The sequence below is a fragment of the Syngnathus scovelli genome, chromosome 9 (assembly GCF_024217435.2).
Source record: "Syngnathus scovelli strain Florida chromosome 9, RoL_Ssco_1.2, whole genome shotgun sequence".
NCBI lineage: Eukaryota > Metazoa > Chordata > Actinopteri > Syngnathiformes > Syngnathidae > Syngnathus > Syngnathus scovelli.
In genome coordinates this window covers 8,923,694-8,941,159 of record NC_090855.1, presented here as the reverse complement: position 1 = coordinate 8,941,159, position 17,466 = coordinate 8,923,694, and the positions used below count along the sequence as shown (strand labels likewise).

General features: G+C 38.7%; 2 protein-coding genes across 3 annotated transcripts; both read left to right on the top strand.

The window, feature by feature from the left end:
* Positions 1 to 1,053: 1,053 nt before the first annotated feature.
* On the top strand, positions 1,054 to 5,307 carry LOC125974936 (uncharacterized). Its single transcript, XM_049729890.2, has 6 exons — positions 1,054 to 3,041; positions 3,116 to 3,187; positions 3,281 to 3,399; positions 3,510 to 3,558; positions 4,013 to 4,107; positions 4,188 to 5,307. Exons 1-6 carry the CDS (start codon positions 2,997 to 2,999, stop codon positions 4,864 to 4,866), a joined length of 1,059 nt encoding a protein of 352 aa, XP_049585847.1. The 5' UTR covers positions 1,054 to 2,996; the 3' UTR covers positions 4,867 to 5,307.
* A 423-nt stretch (positions 5,308 to 5,730) lies between these two features.
* Positions 5,731 to 16,826, top strand: fbxl4 (F-box and leucine-rich repeat protein 4). 2 transcript variants are annotated; one of them, XM_049729889.2, is made up of 9 exons: positions 5,731 to 6,033; positions 6,886 to 7,329; positions 7,608 to 7,935; positions 9,020 to 9,264; positions 9,480 to 9,693; positions 11,847 to 11,918; positions 13,192 to 13,316; positions 13,440 to 13,627; positions 13,832 to 16,826. In XM_049729889.2, the coding sequence occupies exons 1-9, from the start codon at positions 6,017 to 6,019 to the stop codon at positions 13,993 to 13,995; spliced, it is 1,797 nt and encodes a 598-aa protein (XP_049585846.1). In that variant the 5' UTR covers positions 5,731 to 6,016; the 3' UTR covers positions 13,996 to 16,826. The 2 variants fall into 2 exon arrangements, with proteins under 2 accessions (XP_049585846.1, XP_049585845.1); XM_049729888.2 differs by having other exon boundaries at positions 6,679 to 7,329.
* Positions 16,827 to 17,466: the final 640 nt, after the last annotated feature.

The following is a 17,466-nucleotide window of genomic DNA, read 5'->3' as shown; positions in this document are numbered from 1 at the left end:
ATAACTTTTATCTCCGTCAGGATCGGGAGCAAAGCAAGCTAAGAAAAAAGGTACATCTTTCTTGATGCTTTTTGTCCAGTGGAGTGAAATCTATGTCCCCCAACTGATGAACAGCATTATTCAAACAGTCTTTGCACTGTGCAAGTCATCACATAACTGGAGTAGCCAAAGAAAAACAAATGCACTTCCTCATGCCCATTTACTATTATTCATCAGCGCTGAAAAGCGAATATAGGACAATTCAAACCTTCATCAGAGGATCGAGGCCTGATGAGACATATTTGTTCAAAATCAGAATGTATGTTCTCTATCAGACAGTGTGCAGTTATTCTCTTTGTTCACATGATCCCCAGGGTGCCTTAGAAGTCGTGGGGTCGATGTCTCCTCTGTTTGCTTCTGAACTTGGGAGCATTCTATTTAATTAGGCAGCTAATCAGCCACTAAACACACAAGAAAATGAGACAATCTGAATTTGTTTACTTCCCTCACCACACACTTTCAAACACATTATATATATTTGCATGTATAGCAGGTTGGGGGGAAAAAAAATCATTTATCCGGGAGAAAGATCAAGGTCATGGCTCTTCCTCATACCTGATTCTGTGAAAGCAATTAATGTGTTGGCTGGTGAAGTTCAGTTGGAGGACACGGGCAGCAAAACAATAGCACATGACAGCTGCTCTCTGCTATCTCTGGCTGTGCTTTCTTCCAGCATTAATTATATTTGCAGATTCTGTCATTAACACTGAAATGGTGGAGAAGTTTGCAATTGTTCATATTTGTTATCACAAGTCAGATGCCATGTGAGTGAGCCCACATGATGAATGTAATCAGTCAACATGACAATCATTTATATTTCAGTGAAGCCTATAGTTTGCCTTTCATAACTCATGAAAATGAACTTTTTAGTGTTATTGATCATAAACCATATGGTTTACAAATCTTGTCAGTCACAGAGTAATAATAATAATAATAATAATAATAATAATAATAATAATAATAATAATATAATATTAATGATAATAAAAATAAAAATTAAAATAATGATGGGAAAAATGGGCAATGTATGGTTAATGCTTTTACAATTAATCAACAACTGCACTTCTCAAATCCAAATCAGTACCAAGATTGACTTGTGAGAGGGGGCATGTGGTGCCACAGAGCAGCCACCCTACAAGGGGTAAGAAATAGCACTCGTGGTAATAGTTGTTAGCTACCTTAGTACCTTAGTATAAATACAGAACTGTATTCTCCTAACTCCTCATGTGCTGGAAGAGATGCACGTCCTCAGACATACTCGCAATAACCAGCCTCCCATCGCCATCCACTAAAAAACAAAGTTGAGCAGATACTTTTGATTGCTGGGACACAGCAAAAGGACATCAGCACATTGATTCATTGTCACCTGACTGAAATAGAAAGAAAAAAGAAAAGAGAGCATGTGTGTGTCTGAATGTGAATGTGCATTATCTCCATGCGTGTGTCCGTAGGCCAACAATTTGCATTAGGGTGTGCTCGACCATGTGCATATATATGTGTAGCAAGCACAGTGGACCAGAACAGAGTGTTGTCAGAGGTGGAACTGCTGCTGCTCGCTGATGCCTGCATTGAGAAGCTGCCAGACGCCCTGCCTGTCAATCAGCATATAGGCCCACGAGTTCCAATCTCACTTTGTTAGTGCCAATTGATCATTGAAATACACGATTAGAAGCAGAGTATCAAGGATCTAAGAATACTGCATCTATATAAAAAACACAGGAAAGTCACAGGTATCAACATTTTCCCCAAGTTGCATAGTGTGTATTGTACAATTGATCAATGGAGGGGAAAAAATGAAAAAGCATCTGACTGAATAATAATCAAATGTTGTTACTGATTGTCACATCCCTTTTTACATATGAATTATATGAATGCATGATTTTGGTCATTAACAACAAATATGCTACATCAAACTCTGTTTATTAATTATGTCACGATGAGAAAGTAGAAAGAATAATATTTGGATGATAAGACATTCATGTTCTTCATCAATTTCAGTTTGATGTTTCCCAAAATAAAATACTTTTTTCCTCATCACACAAATTCATTTTTGGGAGCTTATTAAATTATTATTGGCTATGTACCTTGTAGAATACTGTACGATATGATATACTGACACGTCAAAAGACAGTTGAGTCGGTCAATTTGCTTTTCAGGTTATCCAATCAGACGCAGTCCTATAAGGAACACCTTTCTGCACGGTCGCTGTTTCCATCCAATCCCCAATCGAAAAAGAGAAAGAAAGAAAAAAATAAAGAGAAAAAAAATAGCATGGACACAAAAGACATGTTTGGTGAGGTTTATTATTCACTTCTTTTATTGAAAGGGAATACTCACACAAGCAAAATCCTTCTAACCTTGTCTGCAAGCTGAATTATCGCGGTATTTGTGAGTAAACAAAAACACGGAAATACCGTGACGAACTCATGTCGGTTTATTATCCTTCACGGACTTTATTATATACATTTTTTATCTACGTAATCAACCGTGAAAATAACGATCGCCATATAAAATTTGTGCAATTGTTATTTTTGTTTGTAGCTCTTTCTAACGGCAGTTGTGTGTTGTCATTTTAATTGTAGCAGCTACTTGCTAGCTAATCAGAGAAACTAGATAGCAGCTAATTCTTAAGCGACGCACTTCTTGTTGCTGATTAGCAGACACAGAAAATATGATCTGATCAACAATATAGTCATCTTGTGTCAAATTGTTAATAGTTTCTCATCAGACAATCACGACCCAACCCATATGATTTAATCAACACGTTCACATTGATAAGGAAGGAACTCCGCCCCTGCCAAACGACAGCGGAACGGGTTCCCTAGCAACAATCAAAGAGAATATAACGTCACCTATGACGAATAGCATCTCTGCCATGTGGGCTTTCCCGTACATTTCTCGGCACACGTTAGTGAAAGAAAAGTTTAGTCAGTGCCTGATTGAGATACAACGCCAACATGGATTTTGTTGAAGGTAGCATTGGCATCTACAGACCCCTTATGGTATGTATATTCGGGTGTATATTTGAAACTGTGAGTAAAGTGCTAATATCAGTATTTTCTCGTTTCCTTTATAGAAGTTTTTTGACACTCCTGCATATAAACAATCAATGCAGACTTGCTGGAATGCTGTCTCCTATAAACTACAAGTAAGACCCAGCTATCAAGTTTGCACTAAAAACAAAAGCAAGAGCATGAGCAGAAAAATAATGTCTTGTTTTTTTTCAATTTTTTTTTATTAGATCGGAGTCTTGGCAGAACTTTTTAGGCTCCAGCAGAATAACCTGATCCCATCTGAGGTAACTGCTGACGCAATGGCTGACCTGCTGGTGGAGGAGACAAATAATTCACTTCGAGTAAAGTTAGTATAAACTCCTCTGCTACATGGCACTTACTACTCATGCTAGCATGATTATGTTGTAGAAGAGGGAATATGCATGATTCTGATATTCTGTCACCGTGTATTTGCAGGCTTTGGGAGTTTGATGTGGAAGATTGCTTTAAGGCTGAGTCCAAACTGGTAAGAAAAGTCTCCCGACATTTTGCATTCAGCTGTCTGCTGCACATGCTTTAGTATTTTTGTCAGTAAACAGGTACAGAAACCATCAAAAGAATAACGTAAAGATGCTTTATCCTAGAGTCATAGTTAAGTCAAAAGAGATTTAGCACATCATGAATACAAAATAAATTATGACCTGTCCAAGAACAAAGTACAGTTTTCAAAAATATACCCCCATTAATTGTATTACTTATGTATATCTTGTGCATGAAAATTATAGTGAGAAGTTGATGTTGACACATTTTGTCTTATGATCAGGTTTCTTTGGAAGGTTCGATAATTTCTGATGTTCTTCAATGCAGTGGGGAATAGAGTCTGTTCTGTTTGGCTTGATTTAAGAATGCAGATTTTTCAAACTTGCACAAATCGTAAAAATTTTGTCGGAGCCTCTCATTGCATCTTGTTCGTGTGTCAGGTTTTTGAGGTGAACAGCAGCATGAAGATGAGAGACATTGATTTTGAAGCCAGGAGGCTCCTTGATTCTCCTGAGATGATCCCTCCCTACTTAAAGTGAGTCTCCTTTGATCAGCTCAAGTACATGCAGTATTCATCAAACATGTGTATTAATGTTTGCTTTTATGATTCTCCAGACATAATAGGATCCTCCGCAAAGCTCAACAGTTTGCTGAGAGCTTGAAGCAGCAGAAAACCACTTGTGCTGATCTCCTCAGTTCACGTGAGATGGTGATAAAGGTTCTTCCAAAAGTCCTGCAGAGCTTTTGGTTGCCTCCTCCAACCACCCCCTTTACCATGCCATCCAGATATCTTAGCAAAATGGCCGTCGGAGTGACGCAGGCTGTGTTAGACCGTGTCTCCCCGACACTGTCCTCTGTCCAAATCCAATTCTCCTACTCCATAAGAGACAATTTGGTCCTGTCAGTCCAGGAAAAAGTGAGACAGGCTTTCAGTGTGCACGAACTGGTGGAGAGCATTCACAGCTTTCAACCAGAGTTCTTAAAGACCATTATAGATGTTACAGTTGAAGAAATCAGTGCACGCTCTCATCTTTTTGTGTCCCTCACATCGTCACCATCTCCAGATCTGTCCTCAGAGACAGCTTCACTCCCAGATGATGACAACCCGAGTGAGGAGCCAACCACAGAAATTGACTCAATCGTCAGCGAAGAAGCTATTGATTTACAATTGCCTCAATTACTTCCTTCAAGCAAAGAAGAAGGAATCAGCCAGTATGTGAAAATGAGCATACTCAGTAACATTTCAAACTGGGTGAAAACAATATTTGTCAGAGAGCACAAACTAAGATCATAGACTTCTGACATTTACATTCATAATCGGTGCATTTGCCTTTGGAACCCAACTCCCCGAAGCGGGTTATTGCGAGTCATTCTAATAAGTTGATGCATGGCGATGTCAGTGCAACAATTCCCACATTGGCAGTGTTCTTGGGTGTTAATCTTCATTGTCCACTTATGGCTGGTGGACTTCAGCCTACCTCAGGAGCAAATTCTCAGGTCCACGGCAAACTCTCATCTTTCAGTCTTGCACCTTACACAAAAGACAGTGTCCAGCTGGGGAAAAATGTGAAAAGTCTTAAATGGTCTTAAAAAGTCTTCAGTCTTAAATGGTGAAAGTGTAAATGGACCGTTCCTCCCATCCAAATTGCTAAAGAAAGTCACTTGCAGTGAGAGATTTTATACCATATGCCTTTTCTGCTTCAAATATGCAATCTACAGTATAATACAAAACTCATTGCAATTTACAGTGTGATTTTTTTAAATGTATTTTTAGACTACAGTATTTGTACACTATTTGATGTTGATAAACTTTTTACTGCAATGTAGTGTGTGTTTTTTTTTAAAATGTTTTACTAGACTACATTATCTGTACACTATTTGATGTTGATAAACTTTTTTCCTTTTTCAAATCTACTTGCTGTTCATTTCACTTGCTTTAAGACACATACATTCTTTTTATTCTAACCATTACTAACGATAACAAAGTGGCACTTACCTATCACATTCATTTATAGCTATCTTGTTTGAATATGGATTTTAATGTTTGCAAGGAATTAAACTAATGCACAAGAAAAACTACTACTCCCATAATGCTTTTCTTTAACCGACCGGATGTTGATCTTTCATTTTTCGAACTCAGCTGTCATCGATATTATGTTGCTTCCTTCCGTTGTGGGTGATACTTTCGTATCATTTCTTATTTTTAAACAATGTGAATATAACATGTTTGATTCCCCATTATAATATTTCTTTCGAATAGCTAACTGTTTTGTAGTGCAATACGACTAATTTTCTCCCCTATCCTTATGCGATATATTTTAATATGTGGATCTGCGTATCAAATATGTAATTTATCGACTATCAGTGAATTCTACACATTTTCCATGGCACCGTGAAGGTTGCCGTTATAACGAGCGCTTGGTGTGTATGCAGTGTTCTACGTTATGGAAGGCATCACAAGGTAATGTCCCCGGAATGCAGCACTAGCGGTTGATGTATTTTGACTTGAGAAAGGAAATATAATTACCCCAATGAATGTATACATCCATCTAAATTCAACAGTACTTTTATCATGTGTGTTCCGTTCTCTCTGGTTGTTGATTAACTGCCCATGTTTTGAAAGGTGAGCTAACAACAATGTAGGCTAGCTAGCTAACACAAAAACTAACATCAGCTCTTTTAACACAACTTGGCACTTAGAAGCGAATCCTCCCAATGCTTGTTGCTTCGCATACAATAGACGTGTGGTGCCCAAACACTTTTATAATGTCTGTGTGATAACTGTGATACATTACAGGTTATTTTACATTGTATATGGCGATAAACGACTTTGCATTGTGGTCACGTTGCATGCCAAAAATTAGACCAAACTACAGCAAGCATTATTGCCATTATTGCATTTTCATTGCTTGTAAGATCGTCTACGTTTGGTATTTGGTAACAAACTAAAAAAAAAAACACCCCTTTCGTAATGTAACACAATCATCAGAATGCGATTTAGGGAGTACTTTTAGAAATGATTTAGAAATGTGCATTACATTGATCCAGGCAGGAAATATTCTGTATCAGGACTTCTCACTCATAAATGTTTGTCTCTAACCTACAGGTCATGCATGCAGCCAGGCCCTAACCTGCACAATTTTTTTTTTTTTTTTTTTTTTACAAATCACCCTAGAGCAATTGTGCTTCTAGTAGGTGCAGACTCTTCCTTCGTCTAGTCCTCATTCTTCCCCACTGCCTCCAACACCCTAGAGTTCCCTATGTTAACTCTGTTGAGCATGTTTTACTATATCTGTCTGCGGCGACGCTCCAGGAGTGGGACTCGTGGTGAGGCTCTGACCAGTCGACGAGCAGTGGAGTCTGGCCAACGGGCGATATTGCCTGTCAGTGTGGAGGTGGAGCAGTACACCAAGGAGGTTTTGGACTTCAGCTCTCATTACGGCAGTGAGAATAGCATGTCCTACACTATGTGGAACCTGGCTGGTGTGCCTAATGTCTACCCCAGCTCTGGGGACTTTACACAGACTGCGGTGTTCAGAACTTATGGAACTTGGTGGGAACAATGTGCCAGCGCTCCACCACGTTTCCGTCGCACCCCCAAAGATTTCTACAGCCTGGATTATATTGAACTGGGCTTCGAAGAGCCTGTTTACCCTACAGCTGTTGAGGTTCTTGAGACTTATTACCCTGGGGCTATTGTCCAGATTCTGGCCTGCTCACATAACCCCTTTTCCCAAAATCAACCCACGGATGTCAGGTGAGGCAACCATCTAATTTCGGAAAATATGAGCGGATGCAATTTAAATTTGTAATTGTGTTATAAATATTACCTGTTGACATGCTTACATTCTGTATGCTCTGTTTACGAGAATTACTGAAATGGAGAAATGCCATGGCCTGAATGTTGATTTTTTTATTTTATTTTATTTTTATTTTTTTTGTCGGGGTTGTAAATGGTTGCAAAGACAGTCGTCTCCAGATATCTGGCAGCCGTTTTAACGTTGATCATTTCTCCGGCTATTGTCTCTCATGCAGGTGGGAGGTGTTGTGGGCGGGGGAACCCACCAAGGTGCTGGCACCCCAGGCTCGCCAGTTTTCACCTACAATCAAGCACATCAGTTTCCCCACCAACCTACTACGCCTGGAGGTCAACAGCTCTCTTCTGGATTACTATACTGAGCTGGATGCCGTAATCCTACGTGGCGTGAAAGAAAGGCCTATGCTCGCGCTCTACAAAATGCCTGTCATCGACATGATTGACCTGAGTGACAGTGAGGAGGATCTTTCTGATCTGGGAGGTCCATTCAGACAGGGTCCGGATTGCAGGACAGGCAATGGCTACTTTGACAAACTACCCTATGAGGTGAATGATGCTGAACTGATGAAGGAAGGGTTTCTATTCTATCTATTTGAAACTAAATCCTGACTTTTATGGTTACTAACACTTTGACAACTCTATTGAAAATGCTCGTTTGTAGCGGATAAGAGGTTTCATTGAACATACAGTATCTACATAAAGGGACTGACACAACGACACATCGACAAAATAAACACAAGTCAATTATTGTATTATTTTCCTGCCTTAGCTTTGGGCTAAGATAGAAGGCTTAGGTATTATCACATCCTGTAACTCTGACATCCCTCCATGAAGTCTTTTTTTTCCCATAACAAAGGTTGCCCTGTGTCTTTTCAAGGACAAAAGGTGCATTTTATTTATTTTTTTTAAATATAGCTCCGTTTGTTTTTACAGGATACATATATTTTTCAGAATAAGTTGTGTCTTTCAAGTTCCCTATTTCAAGTTCCCTATTTAAAGTATGTTTTTTTTTTTTGTCATGTTCAACTATGACTTTAATAGCATATGTGTATGACTTTGTTTTGGGAAAGTACAACAGTTCTACTAAGAAGATGACAACATTTTATCCTGACAAAAATAATTCTTGTCAAGATTCCTATTTCATATTTTTCAGAATAAGCTGTGTCTTTGAAGTTCCCTAGCTAAAATATGACCTTTTTTCTTGTTCAACTATAACTTTAATATCATACTTTTATGACTTTGTTTTGAGAAAGTATAACAGTTCTACTAAGAAGATGACATTTTATCCTGACAAAAAAAATTCTTGTCAAGTTTCAGAATTTTATTTCCCTTTCAGGCAAACAGAACTTACCTTGGCGTTATACTTATGAGGTGGTACTTGGGGGGGGTTATTTCCCCTGTAAGGGGTTCCTGCTCCCAAAGACTTTGAGAATACCTCCCGTATAAATCATTGAGAAAAGCCCAATTAAAGTCAATCAGCACTTTTTGTTGTGGCATTTTTTTCCTTTTGACATTCATCCAAAATTACCATTGTGTGCTCATCTTTGCTCAATATTTGTTGTTTGTGTTTTGTTTGCTTCTCAATATCTTTCCAATTCTTTTTCCTCTTCTCTGACCACCCCCTCCATAGCTCATTCAACTGATACTCAGCCACCTGACCTTGCCAGACCTGTGCCGTCTGGCCCAAAGTTGTAAGATGCTGCACCAGCACTGTTGTGACCCGCTGCAGTACACCCAGCTGAGTTTGCAGCCATACTGGGCCAGGCTGAGTGACACCTCCTTGGGATACCTGCAGAGCCGCTGCACACGCCTCCAGAGGCTCAACCTTTCTTGGACTGGCAACCGCGGTGCTCTCACCCTTAATAGCTTCAGCAGGTCAGATTGTCAGCATGAGTTCTCAAGAAAATGGCCTTGAACTGCAAAAGTTTAGAAAGAAAGCATACAAGTTGAGCTTCCTTTTAAATCGGATGATACTTTCAATACAGTATGTGTGTTACTTAAACGTGATTCGAGTTAAGCAGTTGGCAAAATCGCAGCTATGCTTTGTTTCATCTCTTGTTTTTTTCCCCCTGCCTCCCCCACCCACACAGTTTCATGAAGGTCTGTGGGCTCAGTCTGGTGCGTCTGGAGCTGTCTTGCTGCCACTTCCTGAATGAGGCCTGTTTGGAGGTTCTTGCCCAGGCTTGTCCAGGGCTGCAAGAGCTAAACCTGGCCTCCTGTGACCGGCTTCACCCACAGGCCTTCACACACATTTCTAAACTTACACGCCTCCGCAGACTGGTGCTTTATCGTACCAAGATTGAGGTAAGTGAGGTCGGACCGCATCCACACATTCCCTACACAAAGTGCCCTTGTTCATATGCAATTACTTCACGACCAGGCAAGACAGCTTTTTGTTATACAGTACATATTTTGTTTTTTTAACATGGGACCCTGAATTCGATCTGCCACATTCTATCAAGAATCTTTAATTTGACTTTTTTTTTCCAACCTTACACAAAAATGGAAAATGCACAATTTTTCATGATTCTCTTTAGACTCCGATCAAAAATACTTAACGGAAAAGCGAGCAATGGGAGGGAATTTTGTTTCAATATGTAATTGGTTCGGTTAGTGTGACTCCAAAGTTTGGTGATGAGCATCAATACAAGTTTTTAGTTTACTAGCCATCAAAACTGGTTTGGGACATGATCACCATCCATTACCCTTATTGTAATATGGACAAAATGGATTGTTTAGTGCACAGGTCTGCTTCCATTCTTCTGAACTCATATAGACGTGAGCTATTTCATTTGAAGTTAAGCTTCCACCTCGCATCTGTTTTTCAGAGTTCAAAATGTTTTGTCAGAGGCACAAATAAAATGTTCCCAATAGCAGTTACATAATTTATTTAAAAAATGCAACACAGTTGTTTTTTTAACATACAAGTTAAAAAAAAAGGAAAGATAAGGCATGTACTCTTATTTTCACTATTGATGTCAAAAGATTTTTGATGTTATTTCTGCCGTAGACGGCTGAGTGACACGTCACTTAAACAACAACATCCTTTTTTTCTGCCATTGTGCTATGTATGATATGTGAGGAACTCCATGTCACCATTGTGGCATGGCTTGGCCTCACAAGTTGATACACTATGGTAAAAACAGATTGAGCAGAGGAAAAGGTTAAACTGGTTGTCACACAGCAAAAGCCAAAGAGGATCTAATGCAGGGGTGTCAAACTCATTTTTGTCGAGGGCCGCATCATAATCATAGTTTCCTTCGGAGGGCCATTATGACTGTCAATATATGATATACAGTATAAGGTACACAACAAACTGATGAATAACAACAGTTTTGAAATCAGAGACGAGTAAAAACAGATATTTTAAAAAGATGCATGATAATAAAACTTGATCAATATCTTTATTTTTTTAAAAGTGAAGACAATTTGAAATTTTAGTATTGACACAAGTTGATGCACAATTTGTCTTTGCAGGCCACATAAAATGATTTGGCGGGCCGTATCTGGCCCCCGGGCCTTGAGTTTGACACCTATGATCTAATGCAACCACAGTAATACTTCAAATCTGTTTTTTCTTGATAGAATGTGGCAGATCAAGCTTTTGATGGATCATCAAAGCTAACGTAGCTTTACTAACAGTTGAACTTTTAAGCACAAGCAATTTTTTTTACAATGACACCACACATACACAGTGTTAATGTTTTGAAATGTGTGTTTATTTAATGTATGCACATGTCACAGAGTAGGTTGATTGATTTTAAGCAGTCAGTTAACACTGATCACAGGCAGACTCGATGATATACTACAGTGTTCATGTTTGGGTTATCTGAAAGATAAAAGTTGTGACTCTGGTGTCAGATTTTAGCGGTTTTATTTCTTTGTCATGTTTTTATACCGAAGCCTTGTATACACGAGTGGAGTTTCTGCAATGGATGGATGGCGCCGCGCATGCAGTTTCCTGCTGGTTGTTTACAGCGAGACAGACAGAATGAGCAGTGTGTTTGTTGTCAGGCTGTCATGATCTTGTCACTCAATACATAAATGTCTCGCTCACCGAAGAGAAGATGCCAGAGGCACCGTTGAGCTTGTCTACGTAGTACACTCACACTATTTCACTGTTCATAAACGTGTCAGCATAAGAAAGCTATCCTCACATACAGTTGCTGCACTCTTGCCTGACAGTATTCAACCATATTTTATCATCAATGTGCATTTTCATCTAAAGTATCTCTGTGTTTATTTTTAATGTTTTGAATGTCTATTAACAAGTTCATGTGCATGAAATTTGTGGGAGCATAATGAGTTTCATACCAGGATTGTAAGTTATTGTATTTGTAGTATATTGTGTTGTCTGGAGGGGTTCTTCAAATAGAACTATGTTCTGGTTGTGCACAGTTTATATATATATATATGTATATATTTTACATTTCTCTCCCTCCTTGTTGTCTCTGTAGCAAACAGCTATTCTTAGCATCCTGACTTTCTGCATCGAGTTGAAACACCTGAACCTCGGGAGCTGTATCAGGGTGAGAATAAACACAACAAGCACCAATATAGATTAAAATAAGCCTTTATTAGTTGTGAAATGGGAAACTTCTCTAATATTGTGACAGGAAGCACCACTTCCATAACATGATACATTAACAGATGTTTGATTGAAGGGCTGGTTATTGCAATGCTCCATTTAGATGGAAAGACAGACAGACAATTTGATAGCCAAAACAGATGGACAGACAGACTAGAATACATTTTTGTTAAATTATATTAACCCTGTGGCCTCTTGACCAATCCCAGGTGCACCTTTATTCTTGGCCAAACTCTACAGGGATGGCCTCCAACCTCCCGGTGACACTGGATAGGAGAAATGGGATTGTGAGGAGATGGATAAATGAAAGGATTTTGTTGTGGAGGGGGAAACAAAATTGTTTATCTCATTTATACTATTCAGTAAACACATACAAAATATTTAACTTTAGATACACAAGGTGGACTGGACCTTACACTCAGGATATCAAATGTTTATTTATTTGAAATATCTGGCATGTTAAATATTGTTAATGTGTTTTGTTACAATGATATTGTGAGGGGAAAATTTTTTTGACCCACATATGCATCTAAAGGGTTAAAAACAAACGTGGATGAAATTTAAATATTTTGATCAAGAAACAAAAACTAAAATACCATCATTTAATTTAATTATTTAAATGAAAATGGCACTCAAGTTTTAATGGCCCACAGATTGTGACTTTTTTTTTCTTTAAATAATTCATTTGGATTCATTGAAATTCATTTGGATTCAATTGTGGGTTCTGGCTGGACCAGTCTAATGTTCTTCTGGAGAAGTGAGAGCCCTCTTCATGTTCAGTTTGCTGTCTGGTGTTTTGCTGCCACCAGCATGCTTTGTGGTATATGGTGTACTTTTGGTGGGTCTAGTGTTCTCTTTGTGGGGAATAAGCTTTTTGGAATTATGACAAATAGGTTTAGCATTTCTCTCATTAACATATGAGGCATAGTTTTAGGTCTCCTTTAAAAAACAAAAAATTCCTCTATCTTGAAGATGATTTTTTTTTTGTCTCAAGTCCCGAGTCGCTGTCCAGACGTATGACTTTGTCATCACATTTAGTGCCCAAGTTTACTTGCCAAATATTCTTGTAGTTCTTTTATCGATGCTGCTGGCATATTGGCAGCCTCACTCACCAGTTTTATTTTCATTTCAGTTTGTCAGTTTCAAAGTTATGCCTAGTTCTTATTATTTTGTTAATAGTTGAATGTACCCTGAATCAAAGTGTTTCTGTACAGATTGAAGACTATGATGTTGTGGCCAGTATGCTGGCTGCTCGCTGCCACTCACTTTGTTCCTTGGACCTGTGGCGCTGCAGAAACCTGACAGATCGTGGCCTAAATGAGCTTGTCTCTGGCTGCAGGTAAGTGAAATTCATCGCTGACTGCTAGCAACACTTCAAAGCTGACCTGGCTTGAGGTGGGCTGTGATATTTGGAGTGCAATCAGTTGCACCACTGTTTCTTGTTTGATCTGTGACTTCTCAGAATGTTAGAGGAACTGGACTTGGGCTGGAGTCCCACACTGCAGAGCAGCACTGGATGTTTCCAGCACCTTGCCCGGAGTTTACCACGTTTACGCAAACTCTTCCTCACCGCCAATCGTACAGTCCGTGACTCGGACATCGAGGAGTTGGCCTCCTGCTGCCCATTGCTACAACATCTAGACATACTGGGTAAAATTATTTTCTTCATATATTACCGAAGAAGCATTGCGCATGAAACATGGCACGCAACACGGTCACACAAATCATTCATCAAACATGCTGTGATGACTCAACAGCAGCAGGTTATGTCCTGCCCCTTGAGCATGTCTGTTCTATCAAGATAATCCAAGATCACAACTTTATTGTCTTGGTATCCACATTGTGACTTGTCAGGTACACGGCTTGTGAGTGCTGCCTCATTGAAGAAACTCCTCCAGTCGTGTCCACAGCTGCGTCTCCTGGATGTTTCCTTCTGCTCCCAGATAGACACAAGGCTAGCCCAAGAGCTATCGAGCCTCTTCCCCAGTGTTGCAATCAAGAGAAGTTTCACACATTGACCGCAGCGTGGTCTCATTTCTCATTGTATTGAGGAAGCCGGAGGAGGCAAAGTGATGCACTGCAGAAGATGGAGAGACGCTTCAGTATCACAAGATCTTCTATTAGCGGTCAGTAAATAAGGCAGTCCAACTGGGGCTGACGGTCTTTGGATTGGTATGGAACAGAAACAACCACAAACTCCTATCCAGAGGGCTATAAAATGTGAAACTCAATTATCTTTGGACACAGTGAAGCAACTGCATTTCTTGATTGTGAAACACCACTTGTGAAAAGGCCAACAGCAAATGGCTATATGCCTTTAAGTTAGAAAATGATGGTTACTCGAGGCAAATAAGAAAAAAAATGACAAATAAATGTCAAACTCGTTCTTTGTTACAAAATGCTTTGAAGCAGCAGCAGGACTTCATGGTGACCTCCAGCTTGTTCTATGAAGAATGATCAGGGCTTTGGTCAGTGCCTTCTCAAATTGACCATTATTATCTTTTGCAAACATCGTTGACACATCAGTTCTGATGGTACCATCTAGCCACTTTGTTTTAGTTATCAGGAATCATCTATGCTATTGCAGTGGATATAAAAAGACTCAGGGATGTCCAAATTCCAGCTTTTGGTGATGTGAATAAATGTGACGTTCTCCACGTTTAATGCGTCATATAACCCGTACAACTCAATTGAAAACCAAACTCAAAACCTTTAGGACATATAGTTGCACCTGTACTCTATCAGCGTAGCACAACTTGATGTGGAAATATTTGCCCACTCTCCCAAAACACACTCCAAACCCGTCAGATTGCAAGGGCATCTCATACTCAGCCCTCTTCAGATCACCCCTGCAGATGTCCAATCAGTTTAAGGTCTGGACACTTGCTGGGCCACTCCTGAATCTTAATCTCTCTCTAGTGAAGCCATTCTTTAGTTGATTTGGATGTGTGGAAGATCAAGTTCCTCTTCATCTTTAGTTTCATAACATAAGATGGAAAGTTTTGTGCTAAAACTGACCTCTATTTGGAAATGTTCATAATTCCTGTCCATAAGTCTTGACTAAATCTCTAGTTCCAGATGAAGATAAATAGCCCAAAGATTATGATGCCAACACCACACAGGGAGTTTTGGGTGTTTAGCAGTTTTTTTATTTTTTTATTTTATTATTTTATTTTTTAAAACAAAATATGAATATGACCAAATTTGGAGGTATCAGGTTTTGGCCGACGCCAGCAATGAGATTGCATTAATCGGCAACTAATCGATTAGCAAAGTAATCAAGAATTATTTTCGATTTATTACTTGTTTAGAGACCTTGTTTAATTTAAAATTGACCAAATGTTTGTAAATTCAGTCACTGATCAGTAAGTACTTGTATTTCTATAGTCCTCCTCAAACACAGATTGAACAGCGCTGTGTTGAATCAAAATTAAAATTTTTGAAAATCTACTTTTACTTTGCATAACAATAATCAACAAGTTTGAATGTGATTGAGCAATTCTGAACAAAACCACATGCCACAAAAGTGAAAGTAAACTTGTGCAACCACATTATTTTAGTAGTTAATTTTCACTTCCCCTTTGTAAAATATTTTGGGTTTGAATTGAGTTTAAAGGTTAGGTCACATTAATGGTGGAGGAAATTTTGGAATGATAAATCCTTTTAACATCACAAAACAACACTTTTTATATCCATTGTATATATGTACTCATTTATTTTAAATGTGAATGCTGTGGAAAGAATGCCATATTTGAAAAAAAGGACTTCATTCAGTTGAAATGCAACGTCAGGCATCATTATCCAGCAGTGTTGCTGTGAATGTGGTCAGTTTAAAAATACTGAAAAGTGGTACAATGATATCCAATCAACACAAACTCAATTTATCTTCCTTTTTTTTTTTTTTTTTTTTTCCCCAAATCACAGACTTGCATGAAGGAAAACAATTCGGTTATGTTAAGAAATTTTACATTTTCATACAATTTTATTTTAAATGAAACAAGTTTAACAAATAATTATCTGTTCCAAATCGAAATATTTTTACCCACACATGTTATTGCATACTTAAGCTATTCTCATCCCCCCCCCCACACACACACACATGGAGAATTGATTTCTGGTCAGAATAACTGATCCATTCACTTTGTTTGAGTTTCATCACCAAAGACACTTTCGTTCAAACAACATTAGTCATGACATACTAATTAATAAAGTAACTAGGACAGCTATTTCTCTTAAGATTACGCACTTTTTTCTTGTTGTACTTTATTCTGATCTGTCACTCACTGCTGTCTGACATTTAGTTGCCTAGCAACCAAAGAGAAGTTCGTTTTAACAAAAGACATTTCTGTCATACGGTTTTGACCACTATTAGTTGTGCATTTTGGGGGTTGATGTTGTTTTTGTACCAAGTTTGCTACCAATCAGCACAGCAAACATAACTCAAGCATACTACCAATGACTATATTGATAAATTAGCTTTACTCAAAGCTGTGATGTATCAGGTTGCTTTTTTATTTTTTTGAAAATGGTGCGATTCCATTCCTATTAACCCAGTGTGACATATTGATTATACTCATAATGTATATAATTTCCAGCAATTCAACTTTGGGGGATTGTTGTTCTACCTCATAACAACCACCCACAGCCACATCATATGTAATCTCACACATTTTGTTGGCAACCTCTCATTATTTAGTTAAAGTTTGAGCACTGACTGACCACTGACTGATTTAAATGTGTTCAGTATTTGAACCCAGTTTTTGTTCGTGTGAAAATTGTACCGATGTGGTGATGACACTGGGGACTTTCCAATAATCAAGAGTCAAATAAAAGCCACATGGATGACTGATGTATGTCTACTTCTTATCAAGATCAAAACATGAACATTATACAGTGGAAGTCGTCATATCCCAATGTACTGTAAATGATCAATTTGCCATTCTCTGGCTTTATGAGCAAACAGATGCTGTTATTTCTGTATCCACCGCAAAAACTACGACATGTGCAGCAGCCATTAGCAAGCATGACTGACTGGAAGCAAATAGCGGAATGATCTTTTTTTCACTTGGTCCTCTGCTGTTTTGCAGTCCATTAAAACCGCAGGGAGAAGTGACACGAGCTTGTCTCCTTAACTGCCTTTTAATTAATTGTTTGTGCCTGGATTAATGATGTATATTGCGGCCCTGTAATGTGCCCTAATGACAGAGAACGAGGTGGCCTCAACTGGAGTATTAATTTAAGCTGCCTCCCCAATGATTATTCCTCAGTCAGTGCTCAGTGTGAGGATGGAGACAGGATTCATGGAGGCTTTCCTGATTCCCCGTTCACTTTTAGTTATGAGGCTCTTTTATCCAAGGGAAGAAGCACAGTCTATTTGCTTAGCTTTTAACTTGTTAAAGCTGTGAGAGATGACTATGGATCTACCGTTTGAGTCGTACTTCCTACCCTAAAATGTAAGTCAAGGAAAAGATTAAGTGATGGGGAGAAAT

Excerpts from the sequence above, each read along its gene's own strand:
- LOC125974936 (XM_049729890.2), top strand. The coding sequence starts at position 2,997 with ATGGATTTTGTTGAAGGTAGCATTGGCATCTACAGACCCCTTATG. Across the intron at positions 3,042-3,115 it reads GCATCTACAGACCCCTTATG|AAGTTTTTTGACACTCCTGC; the intron begins GTATGTATATTC and ends TTTCCTTTATAG. Across the intron at positions 3,559-4,012 it reads TTAAGGCTGAGTCCAAACTG|GTTTTTGAGGTGAACAGCAG; the intron begins GTAAGAAAAGTC and ends TTCGTGTGTCAG.
- fbxl4 (XM_049729888.2), top strand. The coding sequence starts at position 6,833 with ATGTTAACTCTGTTGAGCATGTTTTACTATATCTGTCTGCGGCGACGC. Across the intron at positions 9,265-9,479 it reads ACCCTTAATAGCTTCAGCAG|TTTCATGAAGGTCTGTGGGC; the intron begins GTCAGATTGTCA and ends CCACCCACACAG. Across the intron at positions 11,919-13,191 it reads ACCTCGGGAGCTGTATCAGG|ATTGAAGACTATGATGTTGT; the intron begins GTGAGAATAAAC and ends GTTTCTGTACAG.